We start from the raw sequence: 19,654 nt of genomic DNA, 5'->3' as shown, positions 1-19,654 counted from the left end.
TAAAAGGACATTGTATCAAATATAAATATATATAGTTATGAATATAAAATTTGTATAAAATATAATGTAAATCTAGGGTTTTATTGAAGTTAATCGATATATTTTAATTGAAATATATATAAATTTACATAAAATTAAAAAATTAATCAATTGGATCAGCAATGACACCTCCTATTACATTCATGGCTAAAAAATCATTGATTCCAACCCAAAAAAAAAAAAGAAAAGAAATAAACCAGAGCTTGAATTCATTTGGATGATAAGCTGTAAACAAAAACAAAAGCCGTCTCAACAAACGTGGGTAAAGGCACGTAACACTTAGCGTACACGACTTTGATCATTTGGCGTCAAAGAGTACTAGTCAGGCTGCTACTTCAATCCAGGTGTCGAGTCCAAAATTTTGTTAAAAACCTATCTGTTCGAATTCCTTTTGTTTATTCCATAATTCACAATAATTTTTTTTGTTTAAATTTTAGGAAATTGGCAAAAAATACTGAACTCCATTTGCCCTCGCCGACGTTTCTTTTTCAAAGCGGGCGAGGTTCTTTTTACACTCTTGATGTGCCATTTCTTTCATTATTAATAGCTGTGAAGCCCAAGTCTATTGTTATCATGTGTTCATGTTGGGCTCAAAAAAGGCAAAACAAAGCAAAGCAATAGTCAACTGTTGATTCCGTTTCTTCCTTACCTGTTACCATTATTTGTCGTTTCTCTTCTTATCTGCCAAATTCTCCATTTCATAAACACTCCCATCTCCTTCGAATTTCCACGTGCTCTTAACTTGATCCAAGGCTTTTTAGGCATGGATTCTTCTTTGATTTCAAAAGATTTTCACGAGGGTACTCTATATGTCTATATATTTATATGCAACTCAATTTTGCAGTGTTTTGGTTTGTAATTATTTGTAGGAAAATGTGCATGCAGCAGGTGTTGATGATGCAAGGAGACCTATGCCTAACGACCAAAACGTTCTGCAAAAGCATGCCGCATTCTTTGATAGAAACCACGATGGTCTCATTTATCCATGGGAGACTTTTGAAGGTTTTTTTTTTCCTTTTTTTTTTTTTTAATTTCATGGTTTGATTCGTTCTAAGTTTTTTCTTTTTATTTGGTTTTGTTTGACAGGGTTTCGAGCAATTGGGGCTGGCTATTTCTTGTCAATTGCGGGTGCCTTCTTCGTCAACGGTGCTCTCAGTGGCAAAACTCGCCCTGTAAAATCCTACTGCCTCTTCTTTTTTTCTGTTATCCATTCTGTTTCCTCTTCATACCATTTTTTTTTCTTTTTTTAATAATTCAATTTTTTTTGTCTGTCTGGTTTTTATGTCGTTTCCTTAATTTGGTGAGAATTTTACTCTTAAAACTCGGGATTTCAGATATGAAAGAAGAGCCATTAATCCGCAATCCCTTGAATATAAACTCAAGATTGCAAGAATCTTTAACAAAACACAAATTTAAAAAGGTTTTGAAATAAATGTAGTTAGAAAATATGGTTTAAAATTTTTTAATTGTTTAACACTGTTGTTTGTGCATTGAAATATCCAAAAAATTCTACAAAATAATAATTTTAACTATTAATAATTAAATTAAATTAATAATTTATAAAATAATTAAATATTATTTTATAAAAAACTATAAAATATAAATAAATTTTAATAAAAATAAATATTAAACGAATCACTTCATACCAAACATTTTTTAAGAAGCTTTTGTGTTTAGTTTACAAAATCAAATTTTTTATTATAAAATTAAAAAATTTCACTTTATTTAATATTGAAATTACAGTGAAAATAAACTTTTTAATAAAAATATTTTTAAACCTCAAAGCTAAATGAAGCTAAAATGCATTTGTAACTAATTAATAATTGCCTGTTTAAGACAATCATTGAGTTTTTTTTTTCTTTTAATTTGAGAAAGAAGATTTAAATTTAGTTTAGCAGGGATACATATATTTACAAGTAAATAAAATTTTTTGGAGCCAATTAAAGTTTTGTTTGATAAATATTTATTTTTATATATTTTATAAAATAAAAAATTATAAAAATAATTAATCTAAAATTTTCTAATTGGACACGTGGACGATTTGGTTCCATAGCTTTAAGAATAGCGCCTTAGATGTGCCAAGCAGGAATTTATTCAGGGCAAAAGCAAGACGTGGTGCATCACACTCTTATCTGCTGTCTTTATTGTTGGTGACATGACCCATACTTTCATTAGTTTTTGTTTGCCTTGAAAAAGACAACTTTCTTTTTATAAATCCGGCCTTTGAGAAATGAGAAGGACAAACGATGCATTGGACATTAATTCATTTTGGATTTTTTTCCCCTTTTATCGGTAATTTCTTCTGGTGCATCAAATCTTCAAATTCCACGTACTAATATTTTATGCGTAATTGAAGGGTTATTACAATTGAACATAGATATTTATATTTTGAACATGGTTATCTGTTTCGTCCAAATTTGGCATATAACATTAATGGTTCATTTAATAGTACGATGAGGTTTTATTATATTATTATATTATTTTATGATTAAATTATTAAGAGTTTAATTAAAAATTTAATTATAAAATATAATTATAATACGGTGAAATTAGATGATGTTAAATGAATCTTAAATGATAGAAGATATAATAAAAGGGTTTTTTGCATAACTAAAATTTTATTATATAATTAAATTAGTTTTTTTTATCCGTGTCATGGACAAAATTTATTATTATATGTTTTATACTTTAAAATTTTAATTTATATTAATTTTCAGTTTTAAATTAAGATAAAATTTATATAATTTGAAAATTTAGATAAATGTAAATTTTAAAAATTAAATAATTGATTAGATCAAATTCTTTATAATTATCTTACATGTCAATAATATAAATTATCTATTTAAACGTTCACGTAAACAAATCTTATAAAATTAATATAATATTATATATAATTAACTGAAAGTAAAATAAGTGATATAAGAACGATGTTAGAATAAAATTTTTTTAGTTATAATACACATTTTGTTAATAAACGAATCAAAATCCCAGATTATTTTTACTATATTGAGCTTCGAATGCTGATTAAATTTTACATATATACCATTCTTATATGATCTGAAACACTTTTTTTTTTGCATCGATAGAACCATGCATAGATCAGTAATTGGCTAGTGTATGACCACTTAGTTTTCGGTGTATGATCTTTATTTTCCGATATGTGGTGTAGGGAAAATACCCATCTCTACTCTTCCCCATTGAGGTTAAAAACATCCACTTGGGAAAACATGGGAGTGACACTGGTGTATACGACAGTGAAGGAAGGTAAATGAAGAAAAACTATCACATGGATCTTTGCTCTTTTTATTTTATCATTCCTGTGAAAAAATTCATGAATCTAAGCTTTAGTTTTAAATCATTTTAGCATTTGCACTACCTGGTATGCCTCAAATTCCATCTCTTTATTGCTAAATGCCTTAAATTAGGCTAGAATCTATCCATTTCAAATTGGTCAGTATATTATCTTATAACCTGATCATACCGGCTCATGTTGCTAACAATTGCGGATTCAAAATTTTTTTCGAAGACTTTCATTTATAATTTATATAAAAAATTACTAATAGATTTATCAATTTTTTCGATGTAAAATATATTTATGAGAAAATTTTAGGATGTTCACAGGAATTTTTTTTTTCTTTTAAATTTCTGCTTAAAAGGGTGGATCCGCCTATGGCTGCTAAACTTGACCCTTGATATGATAGAGAAATTAGACCAAAGTTGGCACTTGGCAGATTGAGTTACTTGTTTTGTTTAATTTGGGTTTTGTTACTTGGGGCGGTTTTCAGTTAGTTTGAAGTCAATGGCAGATTCACCAGCTGCATTTGTAGTGGCTAGCACGTTTTTGGTTGGTATTCTCATGTGAATTATTTGTGATCTCATATCTAATTTTAGAATTATATGATAGGTTTGTACCCTTGAAGTTTGAACAAATCTTCAGCAAATTCGCCCGAACACATGCCAATGCCTTAACATCTGATGAACTGATGGCAATGCTCAAGGCTAACAGGGAACCACAGGATTACAAAGGATGGTAATTTATTACTTCTTAAATTTCCTTTTCTAAGTTACATATATAATAATCAGAGTTCGTTTCTGAGACATTGACAGTAAAATTTTTCAATTTGATTTGTCAACTTTGTCGGCGAGATATAAATTACCTTCTAATAATCAAATGTTGCCAATGTGTTAGCAAAGATTCTGATATATGTCCTATTTCTTTAATCTATTAATTAAAGAAAAAAAATGAAAATATTGGGAAAACTTGTTGCAGGATCGGTAGCTGGACGGAATGGAGACTTTTATACAGCCTTTGCAAGGACAAAGATGGACTATTGAGGAAAGAAACAATTAAAGCTTTTTATGATGGAAGCCTGTTTGAACAAATGGAGAGGGAAAGAACAGCTGCCAAAAAGAAAGCGTCATGAAACATTGATCACTTCAATCCCAATGGCTTAATATGTAAAATTAATCGTTTGAAAGAATTAAAGAACAAGATATTGTCGGATTTTTTCTTTTGTTTTTGTTCCGAAACAGTTGGATTTGAAGAAATGCTTCTTCCTATGCTCGACCACAAAGGGTTGGGGAGATTTGATGGTGGGATTTGTGATATAATTATTTGGGAAGATATAATGGGATTTGCTTGTTGATGCTTCAGATGTTTAATTCCATATAGAAGTCTAAATTAGCGTAGTCAAATTTATTATTTTGGCTATTTTTTCCATCAACTTCCATTCATATTCTATTTAACAAATTTAAGGTGTCATTGATAAGAAGAAGATCAACTCAAGTAAAGATGGCCCTGCCACACAGCTGTTCGACCAACCTGTTAAATAAAGAATAGATGTCTTAACCAATATTTTGTCGTTGAATTACAAAACAAATTCCAATCAATTCTATAGTAAAGTTAATTTTGCTTTACCCTTTGCATTTTTCCCTCACATGTACATCTTGTCTGATATTGACTCATGAATAGAAGAGAAAAATCAATAACCATTTGAAGAACATAACAGAAAAACAGAAACATGATTATGCTATAATAATTTGAGAGTTATGTCTCAAATTTAATTTCAAATTGAATGGAGAACGATGAAATTTGCAGGGTAGGACATCAGAGACTAGGGACGGCAATCAACCCCGTTCCCGACGGGTTTCGACCCGACCCGATCCTATAAGGTTGGGTTTTTTTTTTTTTTTTTTTTAATTTCGATTTTCGGGTCGGATCGGATATAATTAAAGAATAATCGAGATCGGGTCGGGGTATGCCTAAAATTCGATCCGATCCGATATTATATAAAAAATATTTTTAATTAATTAATTAATTATATTTATATAATGATATTTTTAAATATTTATATTTAAAAAATATTATTTTATATTTTTAAAAATAATATTTTATTAATTTCGGATCGGATCGGATACGATTTACATAATGTCAGATCAAATTCGGGTAAAAAAATCGAATAAAATCGAGTTTGTGTATACTAAAGCATAAAGTCGGATCGGATTCGGGACGAGTAAAATTCGTCCCGAACTCGATCCGATACCATCCCTATAAGAGACGGAGACTCCAATCATAATTGAAAATTTATCCTCCAATTTCTTGGAATCTCCAACTCAACTCCAACCATAATAATTTGGTTCAAGAGAGATCAATGATTGGCAACAAAAACCAAATATGTTGTTCAGTAAGAGACAATATAACCGTGGCACAATTGCATATATAAAAGAAATAAAGGGTATTGCATTGTTTTGCCAGCTTCAAAGTCGAGACATTGCATGATCCAACCCAAAATCAAGCTATACAAAGGCATGGGGCTTTTTGCGGTGGTGCTTTTGTTAAACCTTATCTAATACAGCAACATGACAATACTTTGGTCAGAGATTAAACCCATGACCTAAGCTCATAAAAGCAAAGGCAAAAACTTTTGATTTAATAATTGAACATGACTTTTTTTTTTCCTTCATTATTTCATCGCTTTAATTTCAGTGATGGATCCAGAATTTTTTTAATTATAAAAAGTTAATGACGGAGCCTCTGTCCTTTCATTATTTTTCTTTGATGGAACAGCCCGTTCTTGCTCCTCCACAAGCCTAGTACGACAAAAGTCCCCATCCCCTAGAGAGATAGGCAAATTAAACAAAGGTAGGGAGGTTCTTGTTTACTTGTTTTATGGGTTGATTTACTAACTTCAGAGTGGGGAAGAAACTCAAATTAATCCGAAACCATATTCATTGATAACTTCCTACACTTGGTCAATTCTAAGAGCAGCATTGATTTTTCATGGCAAAGACTTAAAAATGACTAGTACCATATGATTTTAGTTTTAGGATTATATTTAGGTCATATTTCATGAATAGTACAATAAATAAGATAAAATGATAATTATTTTATATTATATTTAGTTTATATTTAAATAAATAAATTTAATTATTAAAAAATTAATTATCTTCTTAATATAAAATTATTCAATTATTTTAAAATAAAAAAATTAGTTTTAATTTATAAAATTAAACTTATATGTCTTATCATATCCTTAAAATTTATATCAATAATTTAAATTGTATAAAATTTAAGATAAAATAATTTTGATCAATAAATAAATTATTTTATGTTAATCTTTACACACATCAAATATAAGATAAGATGATATAATTTAATTTAATCTTATTTATAATATTATTTTATCTTATTTTATTATAATTTTATGTACCATACACATTTTTAATGCATTAATAATATACAAATTTTATACATGATCATTAAATCACAGGTTATCACGTAACTTATATAAGTTATAAAATATTTTGTTCTAAGGTTGGATATATAAAGAATTTATATTTAATATATTATTAGTGTATAAATATAATACATTATAAATAAATTACATAATGATACTTCATAAAAAATTAATTTTAAATATATTATTAGAATTAAGTATATTTATTTTTAAAATTTTATAATATATCATTATGTGATTTATAACATTTATATATTAATAATATATCAAATATAAACTCATATATAAATACAATATATAAAAATATACACGTGCTTTTCTTTTTTAATTCAAAACCGACTTTATCATAAAAAAAATCGACTAAATAATTTGCTTTTTCATATTTTATGGAACTCATAGGGTGCCAAATTATTGATGAATCTATTTCATAACGATAGCTAATCTAATCTTTGTCGTATTTTCTCTGCCCTTTTTCTTTAATCAAGCTATTTTTAATATATGCTTAAAAAAACTCTCTTTGGAAATAACAAAGATGATTCTTGGACAACTGTTTACCGAACCCACTTACCCTTGACTTCTTGTTAGCCGTCAAGTTAGATTTTCGGGACACTAAAAAAATAAAATAAAATAAAATAAAAATAGGAAGTTTTTGACTTTAGAAATCCGATATATATATATTATTTATTTATTTATTTTCTTAAGTTGGCAACCTAAATCACCTCCCACGGATTTTGATCCGATCTCATAGTATTAATTTTATTAAAAAAAAATAGATTTTGAGTTATTGATAAGAAAAAATCAAAATTTGATTGAGTTCAGGTTTTAGACAAATTTGATCTGATCTAATTCGATTTTATATTATATAAAAATTATTTTTTAATTAATTAATTTTTTTATTTATATATTTATATAATTATATATTTAACTATTTTCGATCAAATCAAATCGGATACGATCTATATAATATCAAATTAGATCGAGTTCGAGTATGAAAAAATTAAAAAATAATCAGATCTAATTGGGTTTGGGTTCGATGAATATAAAATTGGGTTGAGTTTGAGATGGGCAAAAACTCATCCTAATTCGACCCATTTCCTACCCTACACTTTTTTTATTTACTAATTGTTTTTTAATTTGATTTTGAAAGTTAAATTTATTTGTCTTTGACCTTAATTATTTCAAACATTTTATCAAATTGAAATTTCAAGAAATATATGCATATGTATAATACAAATGAAAAATTACCTTATTTAATGTTTATTAGAAGTTTTCTATTAAAACTAATGAGAAGGGATCAACTTATAGGAAAAAACTTATATGAAATTTTATAGGTAAAATTTGTGAAATTTTTATTAAAAATAAGTAAATAAAAACTAAAATTAAAAATTAAAACTAATAAATTACAAGATCTCATCACATAAATCAATAGTAAAAATTTTGAAAAAACTTTAATAAATTTTGATATATTTATTAAATAGGCATTTTATGATAAAATATTGATAGAATTTTTACCGTTGAATAAGTATCGATTAAATTTGAATTATAAACATTATTTTTAATAATTTTTTACATATTATTGATCTTCACATTGAATTTTATTAATCTATTATTTTGAATTTTTTATTAAAATTTTTATTTACTTATTTCTAATAAAAAACTTAACAAACTTTGTCTATATAATTTCATGTAAGTTTTGTCTTCAACTTATATAGTATAGATTTTTTTTAAAAAATAGACACATTTTTCTAATAATTAATTTTAATAATTTCAAAAAATATGAGGGACAAATAAAAAATTGAAAAAAAAAAGATTTAATCTCATTCTTAATGGTTAGAAAAATCTATAAAATCTTGTTTTTTTTTTTTTTTTTTAAGGAACTCAAAGGGAAGTCGTGACTTAAGGAGATTAAAGAAGAAAAATTACAAGTGTTGGAGATCGAATCATAATTTATAAGGCATAAGCTTATAGATATCAAACATTAAATGTTGATGCTTAAAAAAAAAAGACTAATATAATAAAAAAATATACTTATCAATTTCTTAATCTTGCTTATGTAGTTTTAAACTCCATTAACCCAAAAATGGTATATATAGTGCAAGGAATAATTGCTATCAATAATAAAAATTTTATTTTCGGTCAAATTTCCTTTAAATTGAAATTTAAAGAATTATTAATTAATATAACTTTTTATGTACCATCTCCTCCCTTTTTCTTGCCCTTCATTTTACATTAGAAGGTACATTTCATGATATAATCCATAAATTACAAAAAAAAAAAAGAACTTGATAGTATCACATAAAAAAAAAAAAAAACTCAGTATATATTGTAAGCAAGGAAGAATAAATTTATCTCAATAGCATATATACATGTATTTTCTTATTCGGGTTTGAATCTTCTTTCTTCCAAAAATAAAAATAAAAATTCTCTAATCTCTAAAGATGCAAAAGGCCTATAAATTGAAATGATTTATATATGTCCTCCTATTGAAAACTCCCTTTGGGGTGACAATTATTTTTATATATTTTAATTAGATCACTTGGGTCAATAAAGTTAATTGGGTGACTAAGAAATGAAAAGCTATTGCTTGATAAGATTTGTTCATAAAGTATTTTGGACTCAAATCTAAAGTTTTTCTGTATCATCCACTTTATTAATTTACACTTGTAATGATCAGTAAACCCCGTGCCATGCTGCTTTTGCTTCATGCCTTTATCAACAAAATGGCTAGCTATATAGAAAGCCTATCTAAATTAAGGATGGTCTATATCCCTTGAGCCCCTAACAAATTCTTGAAAAGCAAAATTACTTCATAAATACTATGATTCAAATAAATATTTCAATAAAAATAAAAAAACAAATTAAAATTTATATTTGATGTATTATTAATATATAAATTTTATGTATTAATATTAAATAAGATAATATCATTTCATTAATCAATAAATATTATTGAAATCTATCAATATTAAATTAAAGTTTTCATTAAATCATTTTTAACAAAAAATTTCATTTAAATTTTGCTCACTTCTTGATACCCATATCTTATTAAACTAAGCTCATCCCACTGAGAATTTAACCACTTGATAATGAAGAATCATAAATCGAGTTGATTTTGATAGATCAATTATAATGTAGGGGGCTTGGGTTAGTCCCGGACCATCGTTGACGTGATACGGGTCAACCATTAGCGGTCCCTCAACGACATCTGACTTTAAGCTCACCAATACTGAGCCAAGTAGCTCATTTGCAATCAATTCCTAATCCAACAATAAGTCATTTTCCAACAAAATTAAACTAACAAACAAAGAAAAAAAATTATTTATAGCTATCGTAGTGTTAAATCCTTAAAACATTACGTATAAGTTATAACAGTATTAATTTGCCGCATATGCCAATTTTTATAAGTTATACAATTTTTTTATAAAAAAAGTTGTAAGGATGGAGAAGAGATTATAAGCATTGTGATTTAGATTCTAAATTTTTAAAAATAATTATATAAACTAATTAAATTTAATTTTGAATTCTATATATATTACACAAATTTTAAACATGATATTATAATCCTTTCGTTTCAATATTCTGCTATATCCCAAGATTCTTAATCCAACGACAAGTCATTTTCCAAGAAAATTAAAGAGAAAAAGTTACACTCATAGCTATCATAGTAATTAATTCTTAAGACATTACAAATAATAAAGTTTCCCTAATTTGTCATATATTCGAATTTTTAAATTGCACAAACTTTTAACATAATATCATAATTCGTTCATTTCAATTATCTAAAATTAAAATCACACCCGTTAAAGATGAAGAAATTCTTACGGGATAAAAGGGATTACAGGATTTGAAAAAAAATTACAAATTCTGAAATTTAAATTTATATTTCTTGAATGTCATCTTTTAAGAATGATTTAAATTTTATTAATTAATACATTAATAGTAATGATTAATTTATTTTTATTAGTTAAAGCCGTTGGTAAAAATGATTTAATAATCATTATATAACAACAATATTAAAAAAAAAAAAATTCATATAAGCAAAAGCACGTGAAATATGAAGCTAGTGGTAGTCGCTTCCTTGCGTAAATTCCCCTCAAAGTAACAATCCTCTCTCTCTCTAACTTGCAAACAGAACAGTGTCATATGTTTTTATATTCTGATAGCTTCTTCTAATTTAAGCATCTCCGACTCTCTCCTTTCTATATTCTCTTTCAAACCTTTCTTTTTCTCTGAATATCTTAACCCATGGCTTTAGCTACGAAAAAAACGTCGGGTTTTCTTCTTCTTGTAATAATATCAATGTTCTGCGTAACCCCATCGGATTCAGCTACTGATTCCTTCGTTTTCGGTGGGTGCTCGCAGCTAAAATACACGTCAGGATCACCCTATGAGTTTAATGTCAACTCGATACTTAATTCCCTAGTCAACGCAGCCGTGTTTACCTCTTACAACAACTTCACCATGCCAGCAGGCTCCACCTCTCAGGACACCGTCTACGGTCTCTTCCAGTGCCGTGGTGACCTCAACAACGTTGACTGTGGCCGCTGTGTTGCTAAAGCGGTGAGTCAACTTGGCACTCTTTGCCTTGACTCAACGGGTGGCGCCTTGCAACTCGAAGGATGTTTCGTTAAATATGATAATACAACTTTTTTGGGCGTGGAGGACAAGACTGCGGTGGTGAAAAAATGTGGGCCGTTGACTTCGTCTTACTCGGACGCATTGACTCGCCGGGATGCGGTGTTGGGTTACTTGGGAGCGAGTGATGGAACCTACAAGCCGTTTCGGGTTGGCGGGTCAGGGGAATTACAAGGTGTGGCACAGTGTGTCGGGGATTTGAGTCCGAGTGAGTGCCAAGATTGCTTATCAGAGGCAATCGGACGGCTCAAAACCGAGTGTGGGCCGGCCAAGTGGGGTGACATGTACTTGGCCAAGTGCTACGCTCGGTACTCGGAAGGCGGAGACCACTCGCACGGCCGAAAGGGTAAGAGGTTTCGCCACCCCTTGGATGGTGGTTCTTCCGTTTTCGTTTTGTTTATTTCCCTCTTTTTCTCTTTTGGTTTTTGGTTTAATTTAGCGAGAGTCTGCATGAAATTTACAAGAAGGCAAATCTTGAAAAAGAAAACATAAAATTCCTTCTCAAAAATAATTTAATAAATTTTTTTAAAAAATACAAATTGATAAAATTTAATATGAAAATCAATAATATATAAAAAATTATTAAAAATATTATTTATCATTTAAATTTGATTAATATTTATTTAATGATAAAAATTTTATCAATATTTTTATTAAAAATATCTATTTAAAAATATATATCAAAATTTATTAAAATTTTAAAAAATTTTATACCTTGATTTATGTAACAAAACATTTCAATCTATCGATTTTTATTTTTTATTTAAATTTTTATTTAATCATTTTTAATTGAAAATTTCACGTACTTCACTTAACAAATTTTATCTAGCTTTATCAATTTGGAATTATTTTATGGATTTTCCTTTTCAAGCCATTTGAAATGTAAATAATTAATTTGAATTGCATGATTAGTTTGATAAATTCAAATTGTTAAAATATCACAATTTTTTAATTATGAATATTTCTTTTCCACTTTCTCATATTTTCAAAAATATTTAAAAGAACTTAGTATATTTTCATTTCTTGTAGATTAATGAATTTTGATGGAGCTGTGAAAAATACATTGAAATAACATATTCAATGCCAAAAATTCTGTTCTTTATTCAAAAGTAAAAGGACATGGAAGACCATTTGATTTTGATGAATTATAAAAGGGTATTCGCATATAGCTTGACTAATTGGTTATGTAAGAAACTTATTTGAAATGTCAAAGTGGCTTTAGCTTTCTTGTATGATCAACAAAGTTGCCTACAAAAGCACCTTAATAGTGGTAAAATTTTCCATGCAATTGAGGCCAATATGGCCCCACTTTTGAATTAATGTCACATTTGCAAACAATAAGAATCCAATCCCACACTCCCCACCTAAGCAAACACATAAATCAACATGATTTTCATGTCTAAATATTAGACATTAGCGACATTGATTCGTATTTGGTAGAATTTTTCCAATTTCGTCAAGACTGATCCCAAATTTTTTTATCAAACAATTATATATGCTAGATAGTAACGATGAAAATGATTGTGTTTCAGCATGTAATTGGAATAGAAAAAAAAAATAAAGAGACCTTTCGAATTTTCTTATCAAATAAAGTCTAAATTTGGAAACAACATTCAGTACTGATGATGACGTTTAACTGCCTATTTGATGCAATCAGAACACTCAAACTTATCATGCATCTCTGATGGAATTAGGAACATGTAGGGATTATCTTGGATAACCTTAAAAGATTCAAATAACTATGATAAAAAAATTAAATATCGAAATATATATTTGTTGTACTATTAATGTTAAAATGTTACTGTAATATATAATTAGTGTTTTGTAATGGTCAACTTGAAAAGATTAACATAATTATGATGTGATAGTTTGTAAGATATCATAGTATGTAGTATTAATATATTGATGATGCATCAAATATAAATCTTAATTATTGTGTATAAAAGTAATTTTTTAATATTTTCTTTCAATTTTTGTTTATGTAGATACTGATAACGATGATGATGATGATATTGAGAAGACACTAGCAATTGTAATTGGGCTTATTGCTGGAGTTGCTTTGCTCATACTATTTGTATCATTCTTATCAAAAGTGTGTGAGAACGGCAAAGGTAATCAAATTGACTATGCTTTTCACTTTTCTGTGCTCTTTTCTGCTCTTCTTTCTCTCTCATTTTATATTTTTTCCCCTTGTTTCAATATTTGCAGGTGGTAAATAAACAAACAGTTTCTGGATCTCATGAAAACCTTTGCATCTCTTTTCTTTTTTCTTTTTATGTTTCTTTCATACTCTTTCGAAAGATTTCAAAGGGGTTGATGGAAACAGATGTTAATGGAAACAGGTACCTTGAAACAAGTGAAAATAAAGTTGCAGTAAGATGAAAAGCCTAAAGACTCCAATACAGCATGCCCACACACCCCATTTAAGCTTTTCAACCATGGCTAGCTTGTTTCTGAGTGTATAATTAGTGAATAATTTTATGAAAAGTGCTCTTTATAGGGCTACGATTAGTGCATTTGTTGGGTGTTATTAGCGCTTTTGTTGATTTTCCAGTATATATGGTTGGTAAAAGCTTGAATTCATCTATACTTTTGATTAAAATTACTTATATATACTTGGTTAATTTCTGTCAATTCAACGTTCAATTTGCTTTCATATTTGCAAGATTACTTGTTTCCAATTTCAATTTATGTAATCACCTATATAATAATCTTTTCATATAGTAGGAAATATTATTCGAATTTGAAGATAAAATGAGTATTATTCAGTTCTTTTAGTTTTTTCTGCTATTTTGACAGTTTTTTTTTTTATTTAGAGAGGAAAGATTTTAATTCAATTTTTGGGACATGAAAGTCCATTTTGAAGTGTCTGATAAAACCTAAAGGAAATCAAAAGTCCATTAAAAAAAAATTGTAAATGTACATGAATGAATAGATGTGTGAAATCACTTTAGTGTTTTATACAATTTATCAATCTGAACTAGAATGAACAATATTTGCAAGGGTTATCCATAATTTTTTTTCGAGGTGTTTACTTATAATATAAATTAAAATTTATCCGATGAAATAGATGTTACGAAAAAATTTGAAGGCGTCAAAAAAAAATTCATGGCTGTTCATGAACATCCTACTTAAAAGACTAGATTCGTCTCTAGGAATGAGCAGAGACTACGAAACTTAGATTTTTTTAAATCCACAATGATATCTTTCTATCAATTTTTTGTATTCAAATCGCCAAATCTGGTCAATTTTTGAAGGCGATTTATGGACAGTTCAATCTTCACGTTTCTGCAAATTTTATAGTTGTATCAAATCAAAGTTGATTTCAGCCATCATATCTGCCAACCAATTGTCTAACCAACCTTTGTTTATAGTCTAGAGTCCAAGAACAAGTTATTGATCAAACATTCCACACTGATCATTCAACGAAGCTCTGTTTAAGGCCAATAATTAAGGGTAGTATTCATGAATCTTCTTTGGCTTTGCTTTTAATCTTCTCTCTCATCCATTATCCAACTTTGGCTTTGCTTTTCATCACAAGAGTTTCCATCTGTGTCCCATTCTAAAACCCTTTGCCACCATGTCAATTTCTTTTCTGGTTTCTGTCCCTGTTCACTCCTTTGGCTCCATTGCTTTAGGCTTATAGCGGCTATAAAAATAGATTGAAAGTGGGGGGCTGAAAGGATCATGCGTTGGATATGCAATTCAGAGCCCCCCTATATTTTATTCCTAGACAAAGAGATGGAGGAGAAATTGGATAATGACTAGCCTTAACAAAGGGACCGGACAAAAAAATAAAGAAAAAAGAAAGGTGATCAAAGGTGACAAAAGGTGTGATAATTTGAGCGAGGCAAATCAGAAAAGTTGTTCAATTAAAATATATAATAATGCTAAAGAATCTCTGCCGAATGTCATTTTCATCTCTTGCCCTTGGCTACATATATAATCTGTCGACATTTTGCATTAACTTGTGGCTTAATCATTCACCATAAAAAAGTGTGTCGGTGTACACAATTGTCACGAAAGTTTTTTTTTTTTTTTTTTGCAGATTATCTATATTTCATGATCAAGACATATCACATGTTTGAAGATTTATATTAAATTTTAAAAAAAAATTATAAAATAAGATTGTTAATAACGAAAATCGAATTAGACCTTTCCAATGAAATATTAAATTCTTATCATCTCAACTAATCATTAGGCAAAACTTATTCCTTTTTCAGTTTCCCACAAACTCTTTTCTTTTTGGAAAAATGATGAGAGTTTTATTTCTATCCAGTCCTTAAGCTTATCCTTTCCTTTCCTTTTTTTTTTGTTTTTTTTTTTTTTCTGAATGTGGTTTGGAACTGAAAATTTTAAGAACAACAGGAAAAAAACTGTCAGTTTGATTGCTGGTAGTTCTTAAGTTCAATTATTTACTCAGATCTAACTGTTCCAACATTTCGTCTGATATATCCAATTCAATCATATTTACCAATCAATATCATCAAAAAAATGACAAACATTTGTCTCAAATTGTAGTGATGTTGACCATCATTGGAGCCAGATTGGCCGATTCCTAACTTGATGGTTCATCAAATACTCTACCAATGTATGCTATTTTATTTTATTTTTACATAAAACGATCTGGGCATCCTCAAATTTTATCCGAAAGTAATCCTTCTTCCAGGTTTAAGAAAAGGCTATTGGCTACTGGCTATTTTATTACACGAGATTCAAGAATAATTTGTTCTTAATTCGTTATTGTATGCATCGCTTCTTATAATTTCAAGCATCCATGAGTCAACATTGCTTTATTTTTTTTTCTTCTCTCGTGGTCAAGATGGCTAGTCGTCCTTTTGAACTTGGAATTTTAGGCTAAATTATTGATTCAAAGTAGTGTGATAATGACAATGACGAAGAAGCTACTGGAATCCCTTTCCTATTTATTATCTTTTGGAGTAAGTAGGGGATATTAACTTTCTATGACTTTTTCAATATGATCAGCTCAGATTATTCAAACCAAAGAAAAATAATGAAAAAAAGAGTGGAAGTGCTGTAAACCTAGACAAGCAACTGATGTGTTTGTCAAATTTTATTTTTAATAGAATTCGGTGATTAATTCAATTAATTTATGTAATTATTAATAAAATGTGATATTAACAATTTCAAATTTCAAATTTTAATATTTACAATTTTTTTTATTGTTTTCATTTGCATTATTTTTTTTCAACAGTTCTCTTTTTAAAACTTAAAATGCAGTTATAGAGATTGCATATACTAGCAATGGCTACATCTTATGGCTGTTAAAAAGTGAAAAAGTGGTAGCTGACAGTTGAGCAATAGCATTTGGCAGCAACCAAGTTTTACTAATTACAACCAAAGTTGCTTTCATAGAATCGATTCCCTGGTAAGCTGATGCACCTCAAAGTCGGAAAGAATCCTCATCAGAGGCATAATTTCAGTTTCAGAGCCAATGTAATGTTCCTCGCCACCCAATGCAAACACTTATTGGTGATAGCAACAAGTTTGAATGAATATCCATAAAAATTACGCCAAGAGAACATAGATCTAATTCAAAGCTAAACAAGATAATACATAAATGTCATTTTTTTTTTTACAAAAAAAGTTACATCTTGAGAATAAAAAAATAAATTACAGTTATTAAAATTTAAATATCAATCTAATTGAATTAAAATTTAAATTCAAGCAATAATTTAATAACGTGAAATGTGTAAATTATGAAATAGATAATGATATAATATGACTTCGATTGTGGAGATTACACAATATTGCATTTGATGAGGTCAACAAAATATTATTCTAAAGATAAGATCTAAAAAAATATTTATAATATAATTCATGCGAAGTTGTACCTATAATTATTGTATAATTTATTGGTAGCAGTGAGAATTCACTCCTCATAAAATAATAAAATTGCAAATTAAAAAAATTCAAGCCCATCTGAAAGCCTTCCGTTTAGGCCCTGCTAACCTTGTGCGCCCAACATAGTTGGAAATTCCTAGGACATGATACAGTCCATTGGCAATTGCACATCCACTTTCAGCTATTTGGACTCGGATCAAAGCCAACCATGATTCCAAAATCCAAAATTAGAATTTGCCGCTTGACAAATGCTGTCAAATATTTATTAAGGATAGCAATGGATTGATACGAGTTTTTGTTAGTTTTGAATTTGATTTTATTCAATAATTTTTTTAATTTTCTTATATTTAAATTGGATGAAATTTAAAATTATATAAATTATATTTGATTTAAAATTAATAAAATATTTTTAAAATATAAATATAAAATTAAATAAATATATAAATAAAAAATTAATTAATTAATTAAAAAATAATTATATATATATTAAATCAAATTGAATCGATTTATCTAAAATTTAATCTTGACCTGACTTGATTTTTTTTTAATATTATTCGATTCGATTTTAAATACGATTTAAAAAAAATCGACCTTATGAAATCAGATCGAATCAAAATCTATTAAAAATAAATTGGGTTATTAGCCATAACCTTTACATATTCTTCTCCTGATGATAAAAAAATTTTTTTTTTCTCTTTCAAATATTTGATTAAAAAGAGTTTTTTTATCCAAATATTTGATTAAATCATGTCATTCATGTATGTTTAATTGCAAATTTGATTGAGATTCATTTTGGAAACTTGAATTCAACCAAAAAATGTGTGAATTAATGGAACTTATTTTATTAGATTTGATCATTTTAAATTTGATATGCTATATATATGTTATTAAATAATATTAAAGTAAGATATAAGATAATTAGGAGTTGATTTTTAAAAAACTAAAGATCATCATATGACAACTTTTTAAGTGATTACTTAAGAATAATTAAATCGATTGATTGCTTATTGCGTATTACTTAGATAATATATATATATGGATTAAATTTTTAAAATAAAAAAGATTTAGATGTGTAATATTTTTCTGGATTTCAATTTTTTTAACTTAAGTAATCAATTTTTAATTTGTATTATTTTGAGACTTTAAGTTGGAATAAATTTATCAAATATCAATAATTGATATTTATTAATTTAAAATATAATGTGATGATATAATTTAAATATAATTTAAAATTTTAATAATTATTATATATAAATTTAATAAAAAAATATTTTATATTTCGATATCAAAATAAAATTTAATATATAATAAAATATAAATATATAAATTTTAATATTTTTCACAATGCACGAATCATGATAAAAAAAAGACTCAAGCCCTTCTTTTAAACAGCCATCTGTACCCAATTAGACCTAGAAACACTCCACGCATCCCTCGTTCGCCTCGTACCCGTTAAAAATAAATCGGTTCTCCATCTTCATCCCACCTCCCTTCCTCGCTAAGAAAAGCACATACAAAAACCAAACTTCCCCCAACCTCAAATCTCTCTCCACGGTCAGATCTAATCAATCGATTTCCTCCAAGCCCCAAAAGAAAAATGGCTCTAGAATGGGTAGTGCTAGGGTACGCCGCGGGCGCAGAAGCCATCATGGTGCTCCTCCTCACCCTTCCGGGACTCGACGGACTCCGCAAGGGCTTGATCGCGGTGACTCGTAACCTCCTGAAACCGTTCTTGTCGGTGGTGCCATTCTGTCTCTTCCTTCTGATGGATATATACTGGAAATACGAGACGCGCCCTCATTGCGAAGGCGATTCCTGTACTCCCTCGGAGCACCTTCGTCACGAGAAATCCATCATGAAGAGCCAACGCAACGCTCTTCTCATCGCCGCCGCTCTTATTTTCTACTGGCTTCTTTACTCTGTTACTAACCTTGTTGTTAAGATCGAGCAGTTGAATCAGCGCGTTGAGAGGCTTAAGAATCGCGATTGAGATAAGTGGTTAATTTGAGAATGGTTGTATTTGGGGCACTTTTTTTTTAATCTTTTGTTTAAATTTCCTCTCTTACGTGTTATGGATAATTTGAAGGATTTATGTGATGAGAATTATATGTTGCTATTTGTGATCTTAGTCCTGCAACTTATGATTTGATGGAAAGTTAAGATTTTTTTGCAAATTACATCTATGTTATAAATTGTTTTAATTCAATATTGAAAGCTGCTTTTGGAGTGGAATTGAGGCTTTAGGCTGCAATTTTCAATTAAGAACAAGTTGATTAGGATTTGCCAATGTAGCTTACGCTTACCCTAGATTGGTTATAAAAGATTAGCTACAAATTGGGAGTTTCGTGGATTTTTCATGTACTATTTATATTACCAAG

At 28.2% G+C, this 19,654-nt stretch overlaps 3 protein-coding genes across 4 annotated transcripts; all 3 read left to right on the top strand.

Moving 5' to 3' along the window:
• Positions 1-594: 594 nt before the first annotated feature.
• On the top strand, positions 595-4,757 carry LOC111287421 (putative peroxygenase 4). 2 transcript variants are annotated; one of them, XM_022877971.2, is made up of 6 exons: positions 595-839; positions 928-1,041; positions 1,126-1,211; positions 3,209-3,303; positions 3,944-4,069; positions 4,310-4,757. In XM_022877971.2, the coding sequence occupies exons 1-6, from the start codon at positions 803-805 to the stop codon at positions 4,461-4,463; spliced, it is 612 nt and encodes a 203-aa protein (XP_022733706.2). In that variant the 5' UTR covers positions 595-802; the 3' UTR covers positions 4,464-4,757. The 2 variants fall into 2 exon arrangements, with proteins under 2 accessions (XP_022733706.2, XP_022733705.2); XM_022877970.2 differs by having other exon boundaries at positions 604-839; positions 925-1,041.
• Positions 4,758-10,903: 6,146 nt separating this feature from the next.
• LOC111287881 (plasmodesmata-located protein 6-like) lies at positions 10,904-14,045 on the top strand. The gene is made up of 3 exons (XM_022878559.2): positions 10,904-11,757; positions 13,397-13,522; positions 13,620-14,045. Exons 1-3 carry the CDS (start codon positions 11,022-11,024, stop codon positions 13,628-13,630), a joined length of 873 nt encoding a protein of 290 aa, XP_022734294.2. The 5' UTR covers positions 10,904-11,021; the 3' UTR covers positions 13,631-14,045.
• A 4,828-nt stretch (positions 14,046-18,873) lies between these two features.
• On the top strand, positions 18,874-19,392 carry LOC111287004 (uncharacterized). Its single transcript, XM_022877138.2, has one exon. It carries the CDS (start codon positions 18,874-18,876, stop codon positions 19,264-19,266), a length of 393 nt encoding a protein of 130 aa, XP_022732873.1. The 3' UTR covers positions 19,267-19,392.
• Positions 19,393-19,654: the final 262 nt, after the last annotated feature.

Source organism: Durio zibethinus, chromosome 4 (genome assembly GCF_047325235.1).
Source record: "Durio zibethinus cultivar Kanyao isolate XHJ-2024 chromosome 4, ASM4732523v1, whole genome shotgun sequence".
Taxonomy (NCBI): domain Eukaryota; kingdom Viridiplantae; phylum Streptophyta; class Magnoliopsida; order Malvales; family Malvaceae; genus Durio; species Durio zibethinus.
This window is presented reverse-complemented; position numbering and strand designations above follow the sequence as displayed.

Coding starts and splice junctions, on each gene's coding strand:
- LOC111287881 (XM_022878559.2), top strand. CDS start 11,022: ATGGCTTTAGCTACGAAAAAAACGTCGGGTTTTCTTCTTCTTGTAATA. Junction 11,758..13,396: donor CCACTCGCACGGCCGAAAGG/GTAAGAGGTTTC, acceptor TTGTTTATGTAG/ATACTGATAACGATGATGAT.
- LOC111287421 (XM_022877970.2), top strand. CDS start 803: ATGGATTCTTCTTTGATTTCAAAAGATTTTCACGAGG. Junction 840..924: donor TTCAAAAGATTTTCACGAGG/GTACTCTATATG, acceptor ATGTGCATGCAG/CAGGTGTTGATGATGCAAGG. Junction 1,212..3,208: donor TCAGTGGCAAAACTCGCCCT/GTAAAATCCTAC, acceptor TATGTGGTGTAG/GGAAAATACCCATCTCTACT.
- LOC111287004 (XM_022877138.2), top strand. CDS start 18,874: ATGGCTCTAGAATGGGTAGTGCTAGGGTACGCCGCGGGCGCAGAAGCC.